The 25,444-nt window shown below is 41.6% G+C and overlaps 1 protein-coding gene across 8 annotated transcripts in view; it reads left to right on the forward strand.

Moving 5' to 3' along the window:
* MAST4 (microtubule associated serine/threonine kinase family member 4) overlaps positions 1 to 25,444 on the forward strand; it is a 556,148-nt gene that overhangs the window by 126,599 nt on the left and 404,105 nt on the right. For all 8 annotated transcript variants that reach the window (XM_053223443.1, XM_027040714.2, XM_053223445.1 and 5 more), the window contains exon 2: positions 17,731 to 17,884. In XM_053223443.1, the coding sequence (XP_053079418.1) occupies positions 17,731 to 17,884 (154 nt within the window). The remainder of the gene's footprint in view (positions 1 to 17,730; positions 17,885 to 25,444) is intronic.

The raw sequence follows: 25,444 nt of genomic DNA on the forward strand, positions 1-25,444 counted from the left end.
ATCATAAACAAGAAAACCTACGAGTATGAACTAGGAAGTGGTATATTTGGTCAAACATGCTTGTGGCCTCTTAATTATATTTGGGCCAGCTGAATCAGTGTGGATTTCGTTCCATGAGGTCACTGTGAACACATCATTCTTACAGCACTTGTACATGTGTGTCCCCGTGCATGCGCGCGCGCACACACACACACACACACAAATACACACAGTCCCCTAGGTCTGAGGATGTTTGACATTGAGTTACCTTTTGCTGTGTAAGAAGTGATCCCCCAAATTCAATTGCTTAAAGAGCAGAACAACACAAAGCCAGACCCAACAGTATTAGGATGCTAGTTAGTTCTTTGTTATCCAGGAGCACCCCCGTTGGGCGTTTCTGGCTCTGGGTCATTAGTGAGATTGCAGCCAGGGTACAGTCATTGGCAAGACTGCTGGGGGTGGGAGCATCACTGTCAGCTTGAGGGTGCTGTGACTCATGACTCAGGTCTGCCTTCTGACTTTCTGATGGTGGCAAATATTGAGCTACTTTTACGCCTTTCTCATTCGGAGCCACGTCATCTTTGTGGGCTCTTGATAGTTCCCTTTCCTCTAACTTCTTTGACCTTTTATTTCTAACTTAATTATGTGCCATTGTTGATGATTACATCTTTGTAGTGAGGTACTGTCACTACATAAAATTCTGTAATGTAAGAATCCTGAGAAGGTTTTGTATAGATGGCTTCCCTCTCATTGAAGTCTTGAATTATTGATATCTTCATTGTCATTTTCCTTCTTTTTTTTTTTTTTTTTACCTCTTGGTTTTAATTAGCTACAGTGATAAAAGATGCTTTATCATCGAGTAAAAAAATGTCAGTTACACTGGGTGATGCATATAAAGTCATTTCTAAGTTTTCAAAAATGATTCTGAGAGCTGACTTTCCTGTTATTTTCCTATATTCTTAGTCATTTTGGAAATGAGGAAATGGTGCATGCCTTCCCATTCTGGGTGCAATATCATTTATAAGCACCGTCAACGTAAAGTTAATTTTCCTTTCCAGGTAATTTGGTCTTTGCTGTCTCCTGCCAACCTGTTTATCTACATGTGTGTCCTGTTCTTGGAGTTGAGGCCAATTTTTGTTTACTTTCCTGGACTTCTATCCTTTTTGGGACAGGAATTCTTGGACTGACAAGGGAAGAGGGGTATATCCGGAAGAAAGAGTAACAGTGCATACAGAATACCTGGGCCCTTCCTACCCCAGCTCCATGGCATTTTTCACATAGTTCATCCTCCTATCCTGTTCCACGAATGGAGGGATTTTAACCTTGCTTCACCCTCCCTTCCCTTCCCTCTCAATAGTGCGTCTTTTTTTTTGTTTTAAAGTTTGTTTATTTGGAGGGAGAGAGAGAGAGAGAGGGAGGGAGAATCCCAAGCAGGCTCTGCACCATCAGCGCAGAGCCCGATGTGGGGCTCGAACCTACCAACTGTGAGATCATGATCTGAGCTGACATCAAGAGTCGGAGCTTAACCAGATGCCTGTCAGTAGTGCATCTCTTTTACTTTTTTTTTATTTTTTTAAATGTTTTCATTTATTTTTGAGAGAGAGACACAGCGTGAACAGGGGAGGAGCAGAGAGAGAGGGAGACAGAATCCGAAGCAGGCTTCAGGCTCCAAGCTGTCAGCACAGAGCCGGACGCGGGGCTCGAACTCACAAACTGCGAGATCATGACCTGAGCCGAAGTCTGATGCTTACCCGACTGAGCCACCCAGGCGCCCCAGTAGTGCATCTCTTAACTCCTTAGGTTACTTACAGCTAGTAATACCCTCAGGTATAAGTAGGCATTTATGTCTGTAACACATGCTATGGGTTGACTGTGTCAAGCCTTTTGCTCAGTTTTGGGGGAGCAGATAAGAGATGAGGATTCAGAGGGGCAGCAGACATAGTAACTAAGAGTAGGATTATTTTCTTGTGTAAATGCTAAAATAAAACAATTAGCAAAGCAATCTTGTAATTGTTTTCCTTTGAGCAAGAAGAGTTAATTTCACTTACTTTGGCCATTCTTCCCATTGAGGTTTTTGTTGGTAGCATTTATGGAGGTGTCCTCATCACTGTCTCGTGCATGCTGCTTTGGAACTTTGTTGTGAATGATTGCTAGGTTTCTTAGTAGTAGTCTCTATTGAGGGGCTACAATGGGAGCCTACACAATCCAGGTATCTGTTTTGGGAATGCTTAGGCAATCCACTCCTTGCTTCCACGCCTCTGGGATCCAAGTGTGTGTTTGGAGAGATGGTTGCTTTAGGATTAATCACGCGCATTGTAAATTGTAAAGCATTGTAAGTTGCATTGCATTGTAAAGCATTACAATCTGATGTAAATTCTGTTTTAAGAAATGTTTATTTTTTGAGAGAGGGAGAGAGAGCTTGGGGCTGGGGCAGAGAGGGAGGGAGGGAGAGAGAGAGGGGGAGATTGAATAAATGAATGAATCAATCAATCAATCCCAAGCAGGCTTGATGCTGTCAGCTCAGGGCCCAAAGCGGGGCTCGATCTCACAAACCGTGAGACCATGACCTGTGCTGAAATCAAGAGTTGGATGCTTAAGTGACTAAGCCACCCAGATGCCCCTGATGTAAATTCTTAAAAGAGGCAGAGAAAACAAGGTGGACGTTCTGAGAACATAATTGAGGTTGGAAAGAATAGGAAGTTGCTGTGTATCTTGTCTCAGGACATTGGATAATGAATTCTGAGGAGCACAGTATACTAATATGTGCTGATTTAAAATTTTTATTTTGTCTGTTCTGGAGACTCCTTAAGCAGGTCTTGCATTGTGGAATGCCAAAAACTGCATTGTGGAAGATGTATTTTTCTCCTTTGATATTTTCATGAGGCATCATCTCCCAGAAATAAAGTGAGCACTTTGTGCATTAGTGCCTGGCACGTAGAGACCGTCTGTAAATACTAGTTCCCTTTCTCCTTCCTTATTTTGCAAGCTATTTCCTTGCCTCTGTCAGCCTTCCATGGCTCACTGGATTTGTTTGGAGGCTTTTATAGCATTAGGAGTGGATGGGGTAGGGAAGTTCAGTGAAAACATGGACTGTAGAAACAGAGAGTGGAAAAGGAAGCAGGCTCAGGGAAGCCTCTTGCCTCCATCCAGGTGGCCCGCAGCCTGGGCCAGCTACAGCAGGAAAGTCAAGCTGCTGGTCCGTAGCTAGGTGCTAGAGCCCATGCTGTCTGTACAAAGGTGGGATGGGAAACAATATAGGAGGACCTTGGGTCTCACAGCTAGCCATGGATCTCTGTCTTCATTGGCCCCTAGCTCAATAGCTTGGCTAAGTCACTTAAGCTCCCTAAGCCTCAGTTTCCTTACCTGTAAAATGGGGATGGAAACAAGATCATGTCAGAAAGTGATCTTAAAGGTGAGATGAGATCTGTGCTTAAAGCAGATAGCATGGTCCCGGGCATGTGGCAAGGGCTGTGCCTAGCTGGAGGAAGGGTGAGTGGATGGGGACTGTAGGGAAAGGGGACCTTGTCCAGCCCCTTTGCTTGCTTTTACTCAGATGTGCTGAGGTCATTCTCACTTAGGGAACTGATGCGGTTCCCTCCTCCCCATCCCTCAGGTTGCTGTTCATATGGGCCCCTTTCAGTGACCTCCTCCTCTCATTGCCCACATGAGGCAGTGTCCCACATCCTGTCCCATATCGTGCTGCTGCTTCTTTACAGCCCTAGCCCCCCTGAAGAAGGGGACTTGGCTTTGCTTACTGTTCTCTCCACAAGGCACAAACAGTGCTTGGCACATAGTAAATGCTTGGTAAATTTATGGAAGAAATGAGGCACTGGCAAACTTGTTTGGTCAAGGGCCAGAGAGCCAATGTTTGAGGTTTTGAGGACCACATGGTTTCTGTGGCGACTGTTCAACTCTGCTGTGCCAGGTGGAATGCAGACAGTATGTAAATGAAGCATGGCTGTAGTCCAGTTCACTTTTATTTGGCATGTGGGATATAGTTTGCTGATCCCTGGGATAGCAGTGAACGGTGAAGGGCAGGGACAGACCTTGAGGGCTGTGGTGGTTTGAGCTCGGTGAGAGTTGGGTCCTCTCAGCAGTAGGGTGTGACTGCAGCTATTAGAGGAATATGTGAAATGGGAAGACCAAACCCATAGCCCTGGTGGGCAGGTGCAGCCTGGCTCCCGGGAGCAGGGACAGTACACATGGACGGGAGCTCCACTGATCAGATGAATCCAGTGGGTGTGGCCTTGTAAGTGAGAGTTCTGCTTCCGTTTGTTGCCAGCTGGCTTTTGTTAATCTTTCAATAAACACTTACATGGAGGAATTCATTGTTTAAAGTCCCCATGTAAGGAGAAGACATCTAATTTACCTACCGATGAGAGCCGTAAACTTTTTTTTGAAAATTTATACAGTGTACTTTCCATGTATTAGGCATGAAGCTATTCCCATAAGCTTGTACATGTAACTTTACAAAGTTTCATCTTAGTGAAAGAACAAGTTACTTTAAAGAAGGTTTGCTCACAGTGTAGATTTGATAAGTTAAACGTGCAGGTGTTCCCACCTGCTTCTAACATATATTTGCAAACACATCTTCAGGAAAGAAGGTGTTACCTGAAACACGCAATATATGCCGTGCAGTTTCACTGAGGTAAGAATAGGTCTATTCCCACGTGCTTCTACACGTACATTTACAAACATATCAGCGAAAGAAGATGTTACTTGAATGAGGGTTTGTACATAACAGTGTAGTTTCAGTGAGGTAAGTGTAGAGCTTTTCCCATATGCTTTTACCCATATGTGTAGAAACTTAATGCAAGAAGATGATACGAGAACTGTAGATTTTTTTGAAAGAAGGCACCGACTCCACCTGTGGAGGGGTTGCTCCATTCTCAGGTAGATTTCAAACTCAGACATGAAAGTTGCCTTAACTTAGCATGTACTTGACTCCAGTCTTTAGATCCACTTGTGTTCAATGCAGAGCCGTTCTCCCTTCCGCCTGTGAGTCTCTGGCAAGAGTGGAGAAATAAAGACCTGGGATGTGGCAGCCAGGCTGGGTCAGATGCTGACTATGAAGTTGCTTCCTGGGTTCATTGGCCAAGTCGGTTTCAGACATGGTCAGATATCCGCGTGTGCATGCTTTCCTAGGTGGGGACCGCTTGGCACTCTAACTTGTCAGGAGCTTCCTGGGAGTTCTTGTGTATTGCCTGGTTTTGTTTTTGTTCTTCGATGGGAAGAGAGAATTGCTTCCTTTTTTTTTTTTTTTTTTTTTTTTTTTTTGGCTCACCTTAGCTATATTTAAAAAAGTAGTTTGAGAATTTTTGTTTACAGATCAGGTTAAAAAAAACAAAACCTGATGAAACTCACACCTTTTCAGCCCTTCTTGGTTGCTGTGTGGATTGTATTAGTGGACCTCTACCCAATCCTTCGGGGCTGTTTTGAGAACTCAAGGGATTCCTCTTTTGGAATTCTCTTTTGTCTGTTTTTATTACATGGTGGCTTCTGGTGAATGCTTCCTTTAGCAGAGTCGTGAACCTGTACCCAAAGGCAACATCTTTTCTTTCCTTGATTTCGTATAGTTGCTGGGAATCTCCTGATTTGTTTTTTGCTCTTGTAACCTGGAGAAGAGTTTTCTTCCTGGGAAGCAAGGAGGGGATCAGAGCAGAGGACTCCCATTCTTCTTTGAAGAGTAGGTACAAACATGTTAGGAGGTTCCAGGGATGGTTGGTCAGCCAGTCAGAGTTTCCGATGACAGTGTGATCCGTAATCAGAGGATCGGAGTGATCAGAGGATTTCCGACCCACGTGAACAGTAGAAAAGGAAGAAAAGGTAAGATGATGCATTTTCTGCAGTATCTACCAAGCTGTTAATTGTCTCCTTTGTCCTTCTTGTGTCTCTTGTTGCATCTCCTACCCCTTTCCTTATCCCTTTATACCTCTTTCTCTGGCATTTTCTCCTTCTCCTTTGAGAACTCCAGTTCCTGTTCCCCTGGGGGGCTTGTAGGTTATACCTGGCCTGACTCTTGAGGACTGGGGAGTTTAGGTAGCGGACATCGGCTTGGGGTTGAACCCTATGAAGGTGTAAACTGGACAAAGGGAATCTGGGATATTGGCACCATTATTTAAACTTACAAAGCAAATCCTAAATCTTCCCAGTAGAGGCAGGGCCAAAGTGTTGCAGTTCATCAGGCCACAGACAGGAAGCCCTGAGACCCAGTGCCGTAGTGGGATCTGGTCCCCAGTAGCCTGCATTTCAGAGGCAAGAGTCAGTCAGGGCGAAGCCCTGGGCACAAGGCAGCCCCCAGACCTTGAGTTCCAAGGGCACACGCCAGGGACTAGTCATTGAGAAGCAGACTCCGCCTGCTGAGTGGGGGCCGACAGGGCAGTGACTTCCCCAGAGCTCTTGCCACATCACTTACTCCTCTTTCCAGCTTCCTCTCCCTCCCTTTCTCCCTCCATCCTTTCTTTCTCTTTCTTCTCCATTTCCCTCATGTTTCCGGGTTATTTTTTTTCCCTCTTGAAGAAGAAATAAAGCTGCTAAAAATAGTCAGCATGACCTCACCACCCCCATCCCCAGAGCCCTCCTTCAAGGTCTCTGTTTTCCAGTTTCTCAGTGACTGTTCTTCCGTCCTTCTAAATGGTTTCTGTCTAACCAGGTGACGGAAGCCTCCTGACTTCTGAGGACTCATGACTCATGATTCTTGGGAATACTTTTCTTAACAGTATTTATTTTTGCCGCTTGGGTCAGAGTTTGGTTTGCTGCTGCTATCCACGTAGACTTGCTCAAACATCCCGTTTTTCTTCTTAATGCAAAAACATGAAATGAATATTAATTTATATGTTTGTTTAGGTAAAGAGCTTAAACATTATTTTACAAGGAGAGCGTATTTTGAAGTCCTCCCCCCCACCCCGGAAACTTGCATAAAGTTTATTTTTAGCCTTAATAGATATTACTTGAAAAGAAGTTCTAGTGCTTGATAACCTTTTTATTGTCCTCAGAAAATGACCTAGGTTAAGAGAAGGAAGGGGGAGGAGAAGAAACATTTGCGTGTCTTCTCTTGCCAGGAGCTTTCCTTATCGATATGTTAACTTAATCCACAGAAATGCTGTGAGGGAGATAGAATGATCCTTATTTTATAGATGAAATTATAATTGGATCTCCCTTACGTGGCCACATGGCTGAATGTCCTCCTGGCTGTGGGCTTGCCTCAAACTGCTGTCTTCTTCCTCTCCTCTGTTGATTCTCTCAGGAAGTAGGAAGTGATGCCCTGCACTATTCCTACAGCATCTGGCCCATGGTGGGCAGTTTGTGCCTCAGGAAGGATAGATGATGAGGACCAGAAAAGTTCTAGTCATGCTGTATGGTGCGGGTGGTGAACCTGAGGACAAGTTGGTTGAGTTTGAAAAGTCCCGACCCAAAAACAAAATTAGCAAGTGTTTACATACCACTCTGTGCTGCATCTGGACTGGCTTCTGAGTATCTGAGAAGACCATAGTCTGTGCGAGTATATACAAGTCATGCCCTCCCCCCACCCCGCCACATTTCAGGCAAGAAGTGGTAACAGCATTTTCAACCAACACAGAAAAGAAATAAATTAGGTGCCCAACCATAGCTCTGTTCAAAGCCACTTGTAGTCAGTCCCTAATACCCAGTCCATCCTTGTACTGGTCATGTTTTTTGATGGATGGGTTTTTGTGTCTGCCTCCTACACTTGGGTAGAAGTGCCCTAAGGAAGGCAACTGTCCATTCTGTTCTCAGTTTTTCAGTCCTTAGCCCAATGCCTAGTCCATAGTAGACATTTGGTTAAAACATATATTTAAAACAATCTTGGCTTAATAGAGCACGTATGAATAAAAAGCCATAGAAAATCATACAAATCAATTAGGATGGTGAATATTGGGTTGCAGGAGGCAAAGTAGGTAAGAGTGTGATACGTAGGCTGTGATAGGCAATGGGTTGTAGGTCTGGAAATTTGGGTTCTGGTCTGCATTCATACACGATCTATTGTAAACCTGGGTGGTTGGCTTGATTTGTCAGGGCCTCAGTCTTGCAAAAAGCAGAAAAGTAGACTACAGGTGATTTTTAGGTCCATTCCACTGCTAATATTTTGTGATTCTATAACTCTGACTTAAGAATTTCAGCTGCGGAAGCCCTGGAAGCTGCTTTTGTAGACTGCCAGTTAGGATAGAACTAGACCATTCAGATTGGTTGACATCAAAGCCTAAGATCTATTCTTCTCTAGGGAGTCTTCTTGGATCAGAGATGGAAGAGGAAATTAACCTTTACTTTCTGGGGCTTCGTGTGCTTTGCTCTGCGTGCCCCTCTCTGTGAGGCTGTTAGGAACAGTGGAAGAAACTTGGGCTTTGGAGTCAGAAATCTTGGGCTTGATTGCTTTTGTGTACTGCCTGAGAAGTTGATTAGTGTGGAGGGGCTAATCTTACTGAATATATTTCCTCATTGGTAAAATGGGAATAATAATAGTACCTCCTTGGAGGTCTACTCCCTCTGCCAGAGGGGAAAGTAGGCACATAATGTAAGACTTTGTGGAGTCGTGAGAATTTTCCCTCTGACTTGATTGTTTTTTAAGATTTCATTTTTAAGTAATCTCCATACCCAACATGGGGCTTGAACTTACATCCCTGAGATCAAGAGTCACATGCTCCACCAACTGAGCCAGCCAGGCGCCCCTCCCCTCTGACTTGAAATGGTGGATAGTTGAGAGTTGAGGAGTGTATTCTCTTCCTGCTTTGTTAATTGTGGTCTGAATCTTGAGTTACGTCGCTGATGGAGACATGATGGTACCAGGGGAATTTAATGACTTCAGATAAGTAAACAGTTTCAGGCATAGAGCAGATCCCTAAATAAAGGTCAGAGAAGCATCGAGAATATTAAAGTGACAGGAAAACAGGTGATACATATGCAAAGTCAAATCAGTATATTCCCTGTGCTTTCCCCAATGTCATGGTTCCTAAACTGAAGTGTGCAAAGTGCTATGTTTAAAAAAACTAACATAAAATTAGATTTTTTTTTTTTTTTACATCTGTGGGCCATTGCATTTATTGCTTAATGTAAACATCACAGTTCAATGCCTGCTGTGTGGTGCTCTGTCCTTGGGACTGATAATATTGCTGGTGAGGCGTGTGTGTGTGTGTGTGTTTAGAGATGTTCATAAGCAAAGGAATTGACTTTCTTGAAGTTGAGTTGACAGACAAAAGTGGGATAGTGCTATCAAAGTGCTAATTTACATATTTCTCTCAGAAGAGAAGAAAGAAAATCAATTCTCATAAGAGATGAAACCAGTGGTGCGCTCTGTTTAGGTGAATGCCATTGTAGTTTGATCTAATAATGTATTTTAGGTTGTTTCTGAAACACTTTCTATTTTGCTAATTGAAGTTTGTGATTCAAAGAATTAATTAAAAACTGAAGATGGTAAATGATACTGGTATCTAGTACATCTCCCAGTTTAAATATGTTCGATTGATGTATTATTTTTCAAAACATGGTGTTCACTTGAGAAACTGAATTGCAACAAACAGCGAACTAGGTTGGGTAAATGAGAGTGGCTGGGGAAATTATTTGCTTAACAAACTTGTTGACATGATCATTTTTTGCTACGATTCCATCTGTGCTCTGCCTCTGTCCTTTTTCTTGTTCTTACAAGGTTTTAAGGTGACCTGAAATAATACATCACTCAGCAAGATGAATAACTTAAAACACAGGTAAAGACGCACACATGAAAAGTGCGGATAGGACAGCATTTTTTAACGGCAACGTGATTGACATTTTATGCTGGGTAATTCTTTTTGGCTGGGGGCTCTTCTGTACCTTGTCCTGTGCTCAGTAGCACCTGTGCTCTCCAGCTAGTAGCTATCAGTGGCATCCTCTGCTCCTTTTCAGTTGAGAGAAGCTAAAATGAGACATAGCCAAATGTCCCCCTCGGTGGCACAATCACCACCACCTGGAAAACACTGCTAAAGAGGATGTTTCAGTCCATCCCACCTACTGCAACAGCGTACCATAGACTGGTTGGCTTATAAACAACCATTTATTTCTCAGAGTTTCTTTCTCATCCACCTGTATCCTCTTGGAGGCTACTGAGTCCAAGAGCAAGCCCCTGGCAGATGTGGTGTCTGATGAGGGTTTGCTTCCTGGTTTATAGAAGTTCTAGCTCTGTCATCACTTGGTTGAGGAAGCAAGAGAGCTCTGTGAGATCTCGATCTCGTGTATAATGGGCTAATGCTATGCAAGATGACTCCACTTTGATGACCTAATCACTTCCCAATGGTCCTGCCTCCAAACACCATCACACAGGGGTTAGTGTTCAACATATGAATTTGGGGGGGAACACAAATAGTCCGCAGCAGAGGGTAAAGTGGAATCCAGAGTGAAGTTTGTGCAGCAACCGGGCCCATGAAGTCTTGATGGAGATTGGACCTACCACAGTTGGTGATGATGGGCTGCCCAGGCTTTGCCCTGTGATTTCTGGCGGTTGAATGAGAGAACTGTGATGAATTAGGTGGGGTTTCCAGGGTGCAAGCAGACTAGAAACCAGCAGAAGCACACCTGATAGTACTGCAGAGAATCTAACAGCATTTCTCCAGGTTTCTATCTCACCAACCAGAAAGAAGCTTCTGGCAGGCAGGGAGTTTTGTCTGCCGTCGCGCCCAGGGGCAAACTTGGCACATAACTGCTTGTTTCATTAAGTTTCATTAAGAATTGTTTCATTAAGAGGATTCTTGACACGGAGGGCACTAATAGAGGTCCTTCCTCACTTGTTGATACATGCAGAACTTCCATGGCTGTTTCTTACAGTATCATTAAATGGAAACATGCATTCTGGGTGGCACAGTCCACAATGAGAGTCAGCAAAATAAATGGGCCCCCCTGCAGCGTGGTCCAAGATGGTAGCTCAGTCAGTGTCTGACTCGGTCTGTGTAGTTAGATTTTAAGATGCTGGGGAAAGGAAGGTTGCATATTCTTCATGCAGTGGTGAGCCTGTGAAATGTTTCTTCTCGATTTGAATAGTGTAGAATAGAGGTAAGAATTCAGAGGTGCCATTCAGAAGGGTCAGGTGAAAGCCATATGCTTTACCAGTCAACAAGCTGAGAGAAAGTGGAACTTGAGCTGAACTACGGTGACAGTTATGGGCAGCATTCTTAGTTAATGCGTGCTTTAACGTGCCAAGCACTGTGTTAAGCCCTTTTCATTCATCATCCACCTGTATCCTCCCCATCTCTTAGGCTCATACTTGAGAGAGGAGTCAAGTAGTTTGGCCAAGGCATGGCACTGTGATGCTGCCCCTGAGAGTTCAGATTTGGGTTAGGCTCCTTCCATACAGCTGTGCCTCATGCACGCTGAACACCCTATAGCTTGAGAATCACAGCTGGAAATAATTGTAAAGCAGTACAAGCCAAGTTCTCCTCTGAGCCATAAAGAAAAGTAAGACAACTCAGTAAAATTGTAATCCGTTTAATTTCCTTGCAAACCATTTGTGATGAAGTACACATGCAGAGATGTTTGCGAATGAGGTGACTTCCTCTATGGCAATTTCAATAACCAGCGCAGCTAACATTTATTCTACACTTACTATGTTCTGTGCATGTTTTAAGTGCGTATATGAATTCTTTTAATCTCCACAACAACCACAGGAGATAGTATTACTACTAACATTTTGTGGGTGAGGAAACGAGCACAGAAATAGTTAATTGTCTTAATTAGGTTGGTAAGCATTGACTTTTCTAACTACTGCTAAATTAGTATGAATCTGGTAATGACTGTCTTAGAACTCTATTCTGTCAAATTTTAAAATGTTGTTTATAGGTTTTGGTTTAAAAGTAAATAAAACCCTGTGAAGTACAGTCAGTTCAGGTTGCTCATTTGATTCCTTTTTGGATGGAGGCAGTAGAACAGGTAATTAAGATTATAAGCATAGTCTATGCAATTTGTTAATTATTCATTTCATACCATAAGTTTCTTAGAATATTTAATATCAAGAAACAGAATAACTGAACCTGGTCTTCATAACCCCATGTTACTAGTCAGTCTCTTACTTTTTTTCTTTTCTTTTCTTTTTTTTTTTTTTTTTAGCATAAAAAAGACTACTGGTGAGCCTCATTGTGTATGCAAGTGACATTGATGATCCAGGTGAACTAATGAACTTTGGCCTTAGGGCACATGCATTCTGGATGGGTCTTTAAAATGCATGTCCCACATCTTGGGAATGAATGGGGAATTACAGCAAAGAGAAGAGAGTGTAGGGAAAGGCTTGGATTGATAGACACAACTGAATATGCTTGTTAGGATATAGTTAAGAGGCCGAATAATTCATTATTTAGAAATCACCTTCAGAGGCAGCGGTGTTAAAAAAAATTAGCATATTAGTTTGTATATAGAAAGATTCTTTAAAAAGGTGACGTTTGCTATAACCTCAGGGTCTTTTTCATACATGAAACGTTCAGTTTTGTCAAAATGCTATGGACTGCATTTAGCATTTTCACCTTGAGTAACATTTAATGTAATCTTATTCAGCTTTGTCCAACAGTAAAAACTGTTAATTGTACGTGGTCTTTGTTTTTTGGTTATATTTTAAACGAAATACCAGAGATTGCCATTCATTTGTTCTTTCAACCAATGTTTACATGGTGCCTTTTATATAGAGCAGTGGACAAATGGAACAGACTAGTATGTAATTTCATGCAACTTAGGATCTAGTGGGAGAAGGAAAACAAATATAGAAGATCTAACATGGGGTGAGAGATGCTAAAAAGAAACATAAAGAAGGGAATGAAGCAGTGGGCATGCTGTTTTACACAAAGCAGTTGGAGAACCCCCCCCATGGAAGACTGACTATTGAATAGAGACCTGGAGGGTGGGAGTTTGATAGGGGGGGGCAGAGCATGATAGCTAATATCTGGAGTGCATCTCAAGCAGAGGCCATGCTCAAGGTAAGGGTGCTGGGTGGGAAGATGCCTGGAGCACAGGCCCAGGTGGAGCAAGTGAAATAGTAGGTGGGATCAGAGACTTGTGAGTAGAGGTGGAAGGACCCGTAGGGCATTGCCAGGACTTTGGGTTTTGCTCTGGGTGAGGGGAAGGGGAGGCCGGAGGACCCCAGCAGACGATGTGGAGCATCTGGCTTATGTTTTAGATGGTCGCTGGCTGCGGTGCTGAGACAAGGATGGAAACAGGTCTGGATGGCAGGGATAAGCTTGGTAGCAGTAGGAATGGGGAAGTGATTGGATTCTGCATATGTGTATTTTGGAGGTTAGTTTAGAGGAATTGGATATGGAGTGAACACAGAAGTTCAGAGTAATTGTAAGGTTTGTGACTTGACTAGCTAGATAAAAGGACTTGCAATTTAATGAAAATGGAAAAAAAGGTTTATGTCCATATGATCACTTTGATGGTGTAGAAACTGTGAATTAGAGAACTTGTGTGCTCGAGTGTGAGTGTATCTGGAGGGGAGGTTGGAGAAAATAGTTAAGAAGGCTGCAAGTTGAATGTTCATTGAAAGTTTGAATATGCCCTTTTAGAAAGAGAGGACGGTACTCCTGGGGGCTATAGCCATAGAAGAATAAACCCATGGTCCGTGTTTGGAGATGGTGGTGGTGGGGATGGCAGAGACACTAAAAATAAGATCAAGATTCCTTGGTAATTTGCCTTTACCTGTATTTTCATTCATTCATTCATTCATTCATTCATTTTATTTATTTATTCATTCATTCAATTTATTTTTTGAGAGAGAGAGAGCACGAGTGGAGGAGGGGCAGAGAGAGAGAGAGGGAGAGAGACAATCCCAAGCAGGCTCTATGCTGTCAGCACAGAGCCCTACTCGGGAATCGATTGCAACAACTGGGAGATCATGACCTGAGCTGAGATCAAGATCGGATGCCTAACCAGCTGAACCACTCAGGCACTCCTACCTGTACTTTTAATTCATTTTCACTGATGGTAGAAGCCATATTGTGACAGTGATGGGTTCTTCTCTTTTTCTCAGCCTGAGCATTGTAAACAGCCAACAGTGAATGGAGGTGATAAACTCAAAAAACACAGATGCGGAGTTCTGGTGATAAGCTTCTCAATAGGAGTGAGAATTTTGGAAACTTTGCACTAAATGTGCATCAGACTTCTAGTAGTTGTATTATAGTTTCCGTACACCCTTTGTTCTCTAAGATGCTTCCATGCTTCCTGTGATAGACTGCTAGCAACAGAAGTTGTTGACATGTATGTGGTGTGTTTGGTCCCTATCTGTCTGACTTCGACATTTAATGATATGCCACTGGACCTCTTCAAACTGTTTTGTGGTCCTTGGAACTGCAGGAGGATGAGAAAACTAAACTGGGAAGCTTTGAGCAAATGGGATCCACCACAAATCAATATTTGCTATTGGTGAATGAGGTAAGGTTGTATTTCTGCAGAATGTGTCTTTGCAGGCTAGTTGTGGCTAGCAGCGACTAGGTAAGTATGTGACAAGGGTAGAGGGCTATCTCTTGATAGGAATGCATTGTCTGCTTGGTGACAAAAATTAGAAGTCTGTGAAGCAGGCATGATAAGTTCAGGCTTCCTTGTTTGGTTTAAAGACAAGCTCTGTCGTTAGCTGAGCTTCCTGTAGTATGAAGACGTGGGGAGTTTGGAAAAGTTGGAAAACATTAAACAGGAATCCTTTAAAGGGCTGTGTCTGAAGTGATAAGTTTGATGTCTACCATAAGCTCTAGGGTGTGATGAAATATTTGCCATTGGAGTATGAGTGTTTGAATCAGGACAAAAAATGAAAAAGAAATTGCAGGGCTACAGTGGACCATTTTGAGAAGCTTTGACTAATTGTAGAAAGAACATTGAGCCCCTGACAAGCCAGCAAATTTGGAAAAATGATCTATTTAGAGAGAGCCCTGTTGGGATTGTGATTTGATGTGAAGAAGGAAATGGGATCCTGGAACATGGTGCTACGCTTACAGGTTTTTCTTCTTAGACTGTGTTTGAAACGTTGACAGCCCTCACAGTTCACTGACTCCATTTTCCCAGATTTAAAATAATACTCCCCTCTTGAGGTTGCGGTTCTGATTAGAAATGCCGGGTTATGGACTAATAGCTCATGGCTATATATGTGATGAAATAGATTTTCTTTTTTGTTTGTTTTCTTTTACTTTTTTCTTGATTTCCTTCCTCGCCTGCATTTGTTTCATCTTCTAGGGCTTTGTTTGGAAATATGTAAGGAAATCACATAATTCTTACTTAGGAATTATCTTCCTTCTTATTTTTCCACCCTCTGTTAACTTGTGATATAACACTCTTCCCTAGAGAGAGTAATTGTAATTCTGCAAGCTGAAAAATTTAACTTCAGGTGAAAAAGAAGGAGCAGAAGTTGATGAACCCTTAAACAATAAATATTTGTATTTTATGCAGCTGCCACTAGTAATTGGGAGAAAATAACTAAGTGGAATGGACTCTAAGTCACTCAGATACTCTCAGGGGTTCTGGATGCATTTACGGGATCCAGTAGCTGGCTATTGGGGAACGTTGTGTTGAATGTCTGTGACACATTGCCACCTTGTGGCTGCAAGCTTTCCTTTTAAGGCAGAAGCAAATTCCTAGTATTGAGTCCACATGGTAGAATCTTATTTTATATTTTCCCTACTATTTATAATTCAAGGTGATAACGAAAGATTTGAGACACTTAAAAGGATACCTGTAATACAGGGTAGGAGAATTGAAGAGAATGTCCTTGTTCTCAGAAGAGGCATATTGAAGTTTTGGGGGGTGAAGATCCATAATGCGTGCAACTCTCCACTGTGTGGGGGTGGGAGAAGACAGAAGAAGAGAGAGCAAAGGTAGTATGGCCAAAGGTGGTAAAGGGAATACGGGTGCTCACTGTCATTGCCAAGAAAAAAGAAAAAAGAAAAAAAAAACAGAGTAAAGGCATAAAATGGAGCCATGAAGGAGACAAAAATAACTTCTACATTGTATAATGATCAGACCACATTTGAACCACTGATTGCTTTCTGCATTTTCCATTAGCTGATGTGTCACTGTCCAGGGTTCTCTTGCTCCAATTTTGTGTCCATAAGGTTTGAGGCCAGAGTATCTAAAATTCGATCCAAACCTTCTTAGAGGCTGTCCTAAGTAGAATGCTGTTGTAATGAACAGCAGACTCAACAAATAGCTTCCAAAAGTACAATCTGGGATCTTTTCCCTACTGATCTGGTTTGATCCTGGAGTGGAGGCACTGCTAGTTTTTCGAGGACCTCTCACAATAATACTAAGTGGCCATGAAATACAGTAAGAAATTGACCAGCATTGAGTTTGAGGTGGTTACTTACTGACAAGTGCTTGAAGCCCAGGTCTGTTCTACCCCACTGCACTTGGGAGGAGTTACTCATAGGCAGTGTTAAATTTCTTTTTGTGCCATCGTTTTGAGTATGCTGCACCACGTAGGCAAAATAGATCCATTATAGTGCTAATCTGCAAAAATTCAGACAGATATAACCAGATAGCTGTTTCTCTACCCATGAACACAGAGCAAAGCAAATCTCAGTGAAGCATCCCTAAAAATGCTCAGATTTGAGCAGTGCTACTGAAGTCTTGTCTGAATTTAAATTTCTACAAAGTTTTTTTCTGTGGCATTTGGAATTTCCACGAATACCTTTTGTACTCCTTTCTTGTTCTTAATAACCATCTGGATAGATGTATATGCAAATGAGTATTTTTGTCCTCAGTAACCATCTCTCTATATATATGTATATGTATATATATATTGCATATATACTCTGAAGGTGAACATTTTAGAAGATGTGGCCCTATTCAAGTTTGAAAGGTTTTCTTAGAAAAGGAGGACAGATATTGAAATAAGTGTTGTGACACAAGGCATTCTTTTGTAGAAAGCTGTCTCTTGAAGTGATTTTAGTTTCTCTGATTCTTGTGACAGGTTTTCTTTTAAAAGGCTATAAAGTGATATAGGGATGTATTGATTTGCATTAAGGGATGTGGTGCTGAGAAATTTCCCTTCCCTGCATGTATCTGTGAGCACCAGAAGCCTGTGGATTTTCTTTTGTGAACTACTAAAGAAGTGATCTATTGATTCTCTTTAGAACAATACTACTCATTTTTTAGAGACATCATGGCCCACAGAACAACATATACCTTACACAGTGAGTAAGGACACACACACACACAAGTATAACTTAATCAGGCGATTCATGAAACTGTGCTTTTCCTTTGTTGGACTCTAACAACTTCTGCTACATTTAAACAAATCCTGGTTAGATCTACTAAATTTGGTTTCATGACCCACTAATTTGTTGGGACCCGCACTTTATTTTTTTTTTTATTAAATTTTTTTTTTTAATGTGTATTTATTTTTGAGACAGAGAGAGACAGAGCATGAACAGGGGAGGGGCAGAGAGAGAGGGAGGCACAGAATCGGAAGCAGGCTCCAGGCTCTGAGACATCAGCCCAGAGCCCGATGCGGGGCTCGAATTCACGGACCGTGAGATCGTGACCTGAGCTGAAGTCGGAGGCTTAACCGACTAAGCCACCCAGGCGCCCCTGGGACCCGCACTTTAAACGTCACTGCTGTTGAGATTTTGCGGTACGCCAGAATGTGCTCCAGATGTAGCACACAATAGTGAAACCCTGAATTCTCTAAAGTAACCACATTAGGAACAGGCTTGGGAGAGAGGGATTTGGAGAAGGATAAGCAAGGGGGCTGGTGGGTGTTGAGAGTGTCCTCAGCCTGTGATGCCCCTGTGTTTGTCTCTACAGCTTGACCACATACTGTCACCTCCGCCCATGCCGTTTCGGAAATGCAGCACCCCGGATGTGACTTCTGGTCCTGCAAAGTCACTGAAGTTTAAAAGACAGCTGAGTGAGGACGGGCGAGAGCTGCGGCGGGGAAGCCTGGGAGGAGCTCTCACAGGTGAGTCCTGAATGACTGATGCGCAAGAGGAGGAATTGCCTTGACTCACTGGCGGGTCCTCCCAGGTGGTGTGAAAATTGGCCTGCTTTGGAATGGGCCTGGCCCTCTGCAGACCCTTTGGTGAAATCTAATGCAATCCAGAGAGCAGTAAAATTGAGAATTTTATTGTTTCAAATTTTTATTTAAATTCCACTTAGGTAACAAACAGTGTACTCCTGGTGTCAGGCATAGAATTCAGGGGTTCATCACTAATTTACTCCAGTCCTCATCCTAACAAGCTAAGTGGGTGATGGGTCTTCAGGAGGGCACGTGTTCTGAAATTGAGGGATTTTACTGAGAAAGTTGACATACAACCGAAGGGACCTGCTAAAGCAGGTGTGTGTACAGATTTTGGCAAATTTATTTACTTTTTTAAATGTTTATATATTTTGAGAGAGAGAGAGCAGGGGAGGGGCAGAGAGAGAGAGAGAGAGGGAGACCTCTGAAGGTCTCTTCTCTGTCACCACAGAGCACCATGTGGGGCTTGATCTCACCAACTGTGAGATTATGGCCTCAGCCAAAATCAAGACTTGACTGATGAAGTCACCCAGGTGCCCCAATTCGGCAAATTTTATACACCAGCGTAGCTACCACCACAGTCGAGATATAAAACCTTTCCTGTGCCCTGTTTTTGTCTTACCTGCTCTCATCCCTCATTTCTTGGCCCCAGGCGACCAGCGATCTGCTTTTCCTCACTGCAGATTCGATTTACCTCGAGAATTTAACATTAATAGAATCAAACGGTACATGTTCTTTTGTGTCAGGCTTCTTTTGCTCAGTATGTTTTTAAGATTCATCTGTGTTGGTGCATGCATCAGTAGTGTATATTGAACTTTATAAGGAACTGCCAAACTGTTTCCAAAATTGTACCGTTTTCCATTCCCACCAGCGACAGATGAGCAATCTAATTGCTCTGCATTCTTGCCAACTTGTGGTATTGCCAGGTATTGAGTTGTTTTTTGATTTTAGCCATTTTAATGGATAGATAGTCATATCACATCAGGGATTTATTTTGTATGTTCTTGATGACTTAAGTGGTGTTGAACATCTTTGCATGTGCTTATTGGACGTTCGTTTATCATTTGTGAAATGTCTTCACAGCTTTCATCCTTTTATTTTCCTTCCCACCCATTTTTCAATCATGTTGTTAAATTTAATTTAAACATTTTCGAATACAGAGAAAACACACATCACTTGTATTGACTTGAAACATAGCCAGCCTAAGATAATTTAAAGTGCTTTGAAGTAATTCACTATATAAATTTTTCATATTACTCACCTTTAAATCACTGAAGGTTATTTCTTTTTCTTTCTGAGTGCTTTTTTCTGTGAATATAAATATCTTTGGACAAACTGGTTTTTATTTTATTATTCTTTATATGTTTGTTTTTGAGAGAGAGCATGCACATGTGGAGGAGGGGCAGAGCAAGAGGGAGAGAGAGAATCCCAAGCAGGCTCCACACTGTCAGCACAGAGCCCGATGTGGGGCTCAGTCTCACAAACCGTGAGATCATGACCTGTGCTGAAATCAAAAATTGGACACTTAAGTGACTGAGCCACCCAGGGGCCCAAGAAACAGATTATTAAGTCCCAAAGCAGAGTTTTCTCTGTATATGACAAGTTTTCTCTGCCAGTTCCTAAATGGTCTGAAAAGTAAGTTGAGTTATTCACATTTTTTGGAGAATCCTGGATTTTGACTTCTGAGAGATAAATTTCTGGTAACAGCAAGGATTCTGTCATAGGCTCAGTAGACTTTAGAACATTTGACCCATTGTGGCATACTGCAGGGTGAAATTGACCTCAGGCCAAGGGGAAGAAATTCACCAAAGACTGCTTCACTTCACTAAGTTTAGGCAAATGTTCATACTTGAGTTATACTGATATTCTTTGAACGCTTGTGAGGATATTTTTCTTTGCTTTCCTTTACAGATTGAGACTATTTGCTTTTTTAAGCTGGAGATCCTAAACATTGTTTAGTCCAACCCTTTTTTGTAAGAGGAGAAATTAAATCTTAATGGTTAAAAGACTCATCCCTTTCCTTACTCATTTCATTTAGGAAATTTACTTACTTTGGTTATACTATTTTTGACCAAAAGGAGGGGCAGTAATGATTCTCTCCAATTTTTGCTAGAGGAGTACGCTTAAAGCTTTAAAACAATGCAGAGGTATAGCTCTTGATGCAGATAAATGACCTGAGTCATGAAATTTGGCCTACAGCTTAAAAAAAAATCTGAAGTTGATTCCCATTTCATAATCTCAATAGCTCTAGCAATCCTACTCTTAAAAATTTAGTGTGCTGTATATACAGTTTATTTTATTTTATTTTATTTTATTTTATTTTATTTTATTAAAGTTTTTATTTATTTTTGAGACAGAGAAAGACAGAGCATGAACGGGGGAGGGTCAGAGAGAGGGAGACACAGAATCTGAAACAGGCTCCAGGCTCTGAGCGGTCAGCACAGAGCCCGACACGGGGCTCGAACTCACGGACCGCGAGATCATGACCTGAGCCGAAGTCGGCCGCTTAACCGACTGAGCCACACAGGCGCCCCTATTTTATTTTTTTATATACACCTTTACATTTTTATATATACTTCTATATGATTAAATGTCAGGTTATGTAATTTTCAAAAATGTTTATTAGCCCTTGAGAGAGAGAGAGAGAGAGAGAGAGAGAGAGAGAGAGAGCGCTTAAAAGAATCTCATGAATGTCAGTTTTTAAAAACAGTTTCTTGTAAGTTTGAGTAGAATATGAAGAAAACATTCTAATTGGTCCTCTAAATAGCTTAGCTAAGGATTTGATGAAAGAATTTATGCCAAGCCCTTAGCCCAGCCATGGGTGGCTATGAATATTATGTGCAGCATGGATTGAATTTGGGGTGTTTGCACTTGGTGGGGAACTTGGGCTTCTGAACATCAGTTTGGATCCTTTATCCATTGAATTTCCATCTGTCTCAGGCACTGTGCCAGTATTGGGTTGCAGTAGAAAGAAAACATCGTTTCTGATCTTGAAGAAAGAGTTTCTACTAGTAATAGGCACCTGTGAATTATCACATGTGATCTTACCTTGGGATATACTTGTTGCTAAACTTAATTAGGTCAAAGTAACTGGTTTTGCCATCAGAAATCTGTACCTGATATATTTTGTAACATCAAGACCAGCCATCTTCATATTGCTTAGCTTTGTTTTAACCTTAAAGACTCTTTTCTTTGGCAATTTTTTACTGCTTTCTTTAAACAAAGATTCTGTGAAGGCTTATAGCTTAAAATTTTTGCCACTCAGTTATCCTTGATAAGTTTCATTGAACTCTGCTTTTTGAGGGGAAGATCTATGATGTTTTCATCTAGTTGTCACTAATAATAATGAGAGCTAACCTTGAGAGCTTGCTATGTAGCATGCATTGTTTTTAGGGAATTATATTTATTGCCTTAATTTTTTCTTAAACATCTTTATCCCCCTATGAGGGGCAGTCTTATCCCCATGTTACAGATGAAAAAACTGAGGAACAAATAGTTTGACTGAATTGCACAAGATCATGGTGTTCACAAACAGCAGAGCCAAGATTTGAGCCTGAGCATTGTGGCTCCGAAGTCCATTCTTGTAAATATTGCACTGTTCATAATGCAGTAGGTACCCGTAGGTTTCTAGTAAACTCCAGCAGGGTTAATTGGAGTGAATGCTAGGGGGGAAAATCTTTGCTCATTTGGAATCCAGGGCTGACTCAATCTATAAGGATCCTGGTCCCTTAATTGCAAAAGTAAATTAAAACTATACAATTAATAATTAAACAATTACACATTTGTTAACCCAGCCATTCTATGTCTCCCATTTCATCACAAGGAAATAGTTGTGAATGGGTGCAGAGAAATAACAATAGTGATATTTAGATCAGCATCATTTATTAGAATTAAAATTGCTTATCATCTAGCTACCTGGCAAAAGATATTGGCTAAACGTATTATAGTATACACATAAAATGGAAAGTAATTGTAAACATTAAATATCATGTAGTAAAAGAATATGTTGTAACATTGACATAGTTTCCCAATATGTTTTTAATATGAAATTCCATTGTTCAGTGGTCTCATGGCCTTGATTGCTTCCTAGGTTTTGCTATAAATGTAAGGAAATAATTGTATATATAACAAGGGGGAGGAAGACAGTTCCTGGGATGGTTGTTGACTGGGTTCCCTTTAAAAATGGGCACGTGAAGGATGTTATGGCCTTCTTTTACACCCTGCAGTTCTATCCATGAGACACGTTTTGCCACTGAGATTTTCTGAGGCATTAAGTGGTTTATCAGTTGGTGACAATATTGTATAACTACAAACTTTCATTGGCAGACAAGTATTTCTTATTTACATGGTTGCAGGTCAGCTGGGTTTTGGATCATTTTGTCTGGGCTCTGCTAGGATTGGGTCTAAGATGCTATTTGAGTCCGGATTTGCACAATGTGTCTGTCTTCTTTCTTGGACCAGCAGCTAGGCAAGGCATCATATTCTGGTAAAAGACAGGAGCATGAGAGTGCATATCCACCAGCTCAGGCATGCTTCAAGCCTCTGGGGACATCATGTCTTCTAATTTTGTATTGGCCAAAGCAAGTCACATGGTCAAGCCCAGAGTTAAGGGGTAGAAACATGTTCTACCCACATGGTATCTAGGCCAAGATGCAGATATATAACACTAATCCAGGGTAGCAAAGAATTGGGACCAGTAATTCCATTTGTCATAATTAGTCTCTCTCTCTTTTTTTTTCTTTTGCCTTTACCTATTTTTTAATTATTACAGTGATATCTGTTTAATGCAGACAAATGTAGACAAACTATCGGTAGTTTTTCTTTTTCCAGGGCTAGCTTTTAAACAACAAACACAGAGTTGACTGTATTCAACTCTGTCTGATTTTTTTTTTTTTTAATTTTATTTTGGAGGCTAACGCTATCTTCTCTCTTTATGGCCTGCAACTTGCTAAGTAGGCAACCAGAAGCATCATGTAAACACTGAGCTTTGGGAACCCTGATGAGTAAGAGGAGTGTTATTCTAATCATTATACAGACCCTTAAGTCTAGGCATAAGTATGTGGTAATGTACCTGACAGTTCACAGCAAGGGAGCTGCACAATGAAGGACAGAACCTTAGGATCTTGAGTCCTGGCTTCTTGATATGCGAAGCAGTGTCCTCAATCCAGGTCCTGAATTTCACAACTATGATACATATTGGAGCCCTAATGGTCAGAAAAGGCAGGATTCTTTTCCTTATAAGGAAAATTGTGTTTTTCAAAACTTACTGGCTTGTTTGGAGTGTAAAACAAAGGAATCTATATATGCTTGCAAGTTGCATCTAATAATAATAAACCAACTTTGTAGATAGTATAAACTAGAATTTGTAACAGCGTCGTGGTGTTCTATCTTGGGGAAAATATTGAGACATTTTTCTTTCTTGGACTATGGAAATCAGTTTGGAATAACATCTGAAAAATTTTTAAAAGCATTTCAGAGTGAATTTTACTTCAAGACGGGAAAGAAAAACAAACAACCCTATCCTAAAAAAAGCTTTTTTTTTTCTTTTCTTTAAAATTAATCTGGCAGCCATTGTGTTTTAGTGCTGTGTGGAGGTTAATGGGTTTTCCATCCTAGAGGCCTCCTTAGCTTACTGGGTGAGACCAAGAATTCAGATTAAAGTGAATTTACATAAAATAAGACCTCATTTTTTTTTTTATGGGTAGCCTTGGTATTTAGTAAATATTGCTCCTAAAAGTTCTCCTTGATGCCCTAGATTTTTTATGTTCATAATTTCATCCAAAGAATGCCTATACAATGATGATGTGTGTTAGAATGCCATAACAAGCAAACCAAAACCTATCAGTGGCTTATCACAATGCTTATTTATTTCCTACTCATGTACATGTTTTTGGTTAGCAGGCAGCTGTCTTCCTCATGCTGAGTCAGGGACCCACGCTCCTTCCATCTTCTGGTTTTGTTCTTCCCTATGGTCTTAATATACTTTGCTTCTGGATGATAGAAGTAAGAAAAAAAAAGGAGAAAGCTTTCCGTCTTCTTAAAAGTCCCAGCCTAGAAGAGACACATTTTTCTTGTCCATTCACATTCTTTCTGTCAAGATTATGTCACATGGTCACAGCCAAATGCCAGCCTGGTGCTGCTCTTGGGAGGAGGTGAGGGGACTAGCATGGTCCTTCTGGGCCGTTGCCTATTTGTACAGCTACACAAGAGTCAATGGCAACATGGCGCTTACTGAGTTGGGGAAGCCTGAGAGAGACATAGGTCTTACTAAAGAAATAGAATGTGGTAATTTCCCTTCGCTAACTGGGTATGTCAGGACTGTGGGATCGCAAAAAGGGAGAGTTGTATTTTGAGAAGGAAAGAATTGGCTCCATGTCAGGAAGATGGCTCTAAATGGTTATTGGAATCTGCAGTATGGTCACTGATAACCTTGGGGACCGTAGTGAAGTGGGATGAAAAGCTAGAATGGAGTGGGTTAAGAGCAAACGGTAGTTAAGGAATGAGAGGTAGCTAGTGGGTAGACAGTTGAGTGTAGATAGCTCTCTTGAAAAGTGCTGCTGTGTAAGGAATGAGAGGTAGCTAGTGGGTAGACAGTTGAGTGTAGATAGCTCTCTTGAAAAGTGCTGCTGTGTAAGGGAGTAGACACATTGTGGGAGCTGGAAAAGTTTAAGGGGTCAAAAGGAGACCTCTTAGCGTGGGGTCCATGTGAGCATGTTTGTCAGGTGTTGAGAATGGCAGTGAAGAAAGCCAAAGTAAAGGGCTTCCGCAGGAACCTGGCAAGTTATCCAGAGCACATGTAAGAAGATGGGCTTTTTTATGGGAGAAGGGGCACTTCCTTTCTTGTCATCAGAGGAAGGAGATGAGAAAGGATGCAAAAGTGGATCTATGTCATGGAATACTATTCAGCAGTAAAAAGGAATGAACTATTGATGGGGATGGTGGCCTGGGTGAATCTCCGGAGAATTAGACTGCATTAAAAACAAAAAAAAAAGCCTGCTGTGTAATTCCATTTGTGTATACCATTCTCAAAGTGACACGCTTGTAGGAGTGGAGAACTGGTGAGCGGTTTTTGGGGCTTTAGGAGGGGGAGATGGGAGGGGAGTAAGCGTGGCTCTAAATCGATGACCTGCGGGATCCTCTGCTGATGGACATGTTCTGTATCTTGACTGTGTCCAAGTCGTTATCCTGATGCTTATTGTACACTATGGTCTTGCGGAGCGTTACTGTTGAGGAAAACCCGGCAAAGCGTACCTGGGTTCTCTCTATATTATTTCTTACTACTGCATACGAATCTACATTTATCTCAAGAGAATAAGAAGTTTCATTTTTAAATGTCCCATTTCCATATGACTGCTGTCAATAAATTTTCTTGATAAAAAGTAGGTAGTTTAATAGATTTGGTAGCTTCGCTTTTCTCCATGCCTTATGAGACCCCTGGGTAGCAGTTGGGAGGGTTATTTGGGAGGCGAGTAGAGAGGGAAGTCACATGGCCTTGGAGAACAG

Source organism: Acinonyx jubatus, chromosome A1 (assembly GCF_027475565.1).
Source record: "Acinonyx jubatus isolate Ajub_Pintada_27869175 chromosome A1, VMU_Ajub_asm_v1.0, whole genome shotgun sequence".
Classification (NCBI taxonomy): Eukaryota; Metazoa; Chordata; class Mammalia; order Carnivora; family Felidae; genus Acinonyx; species Acinonyx jubatus.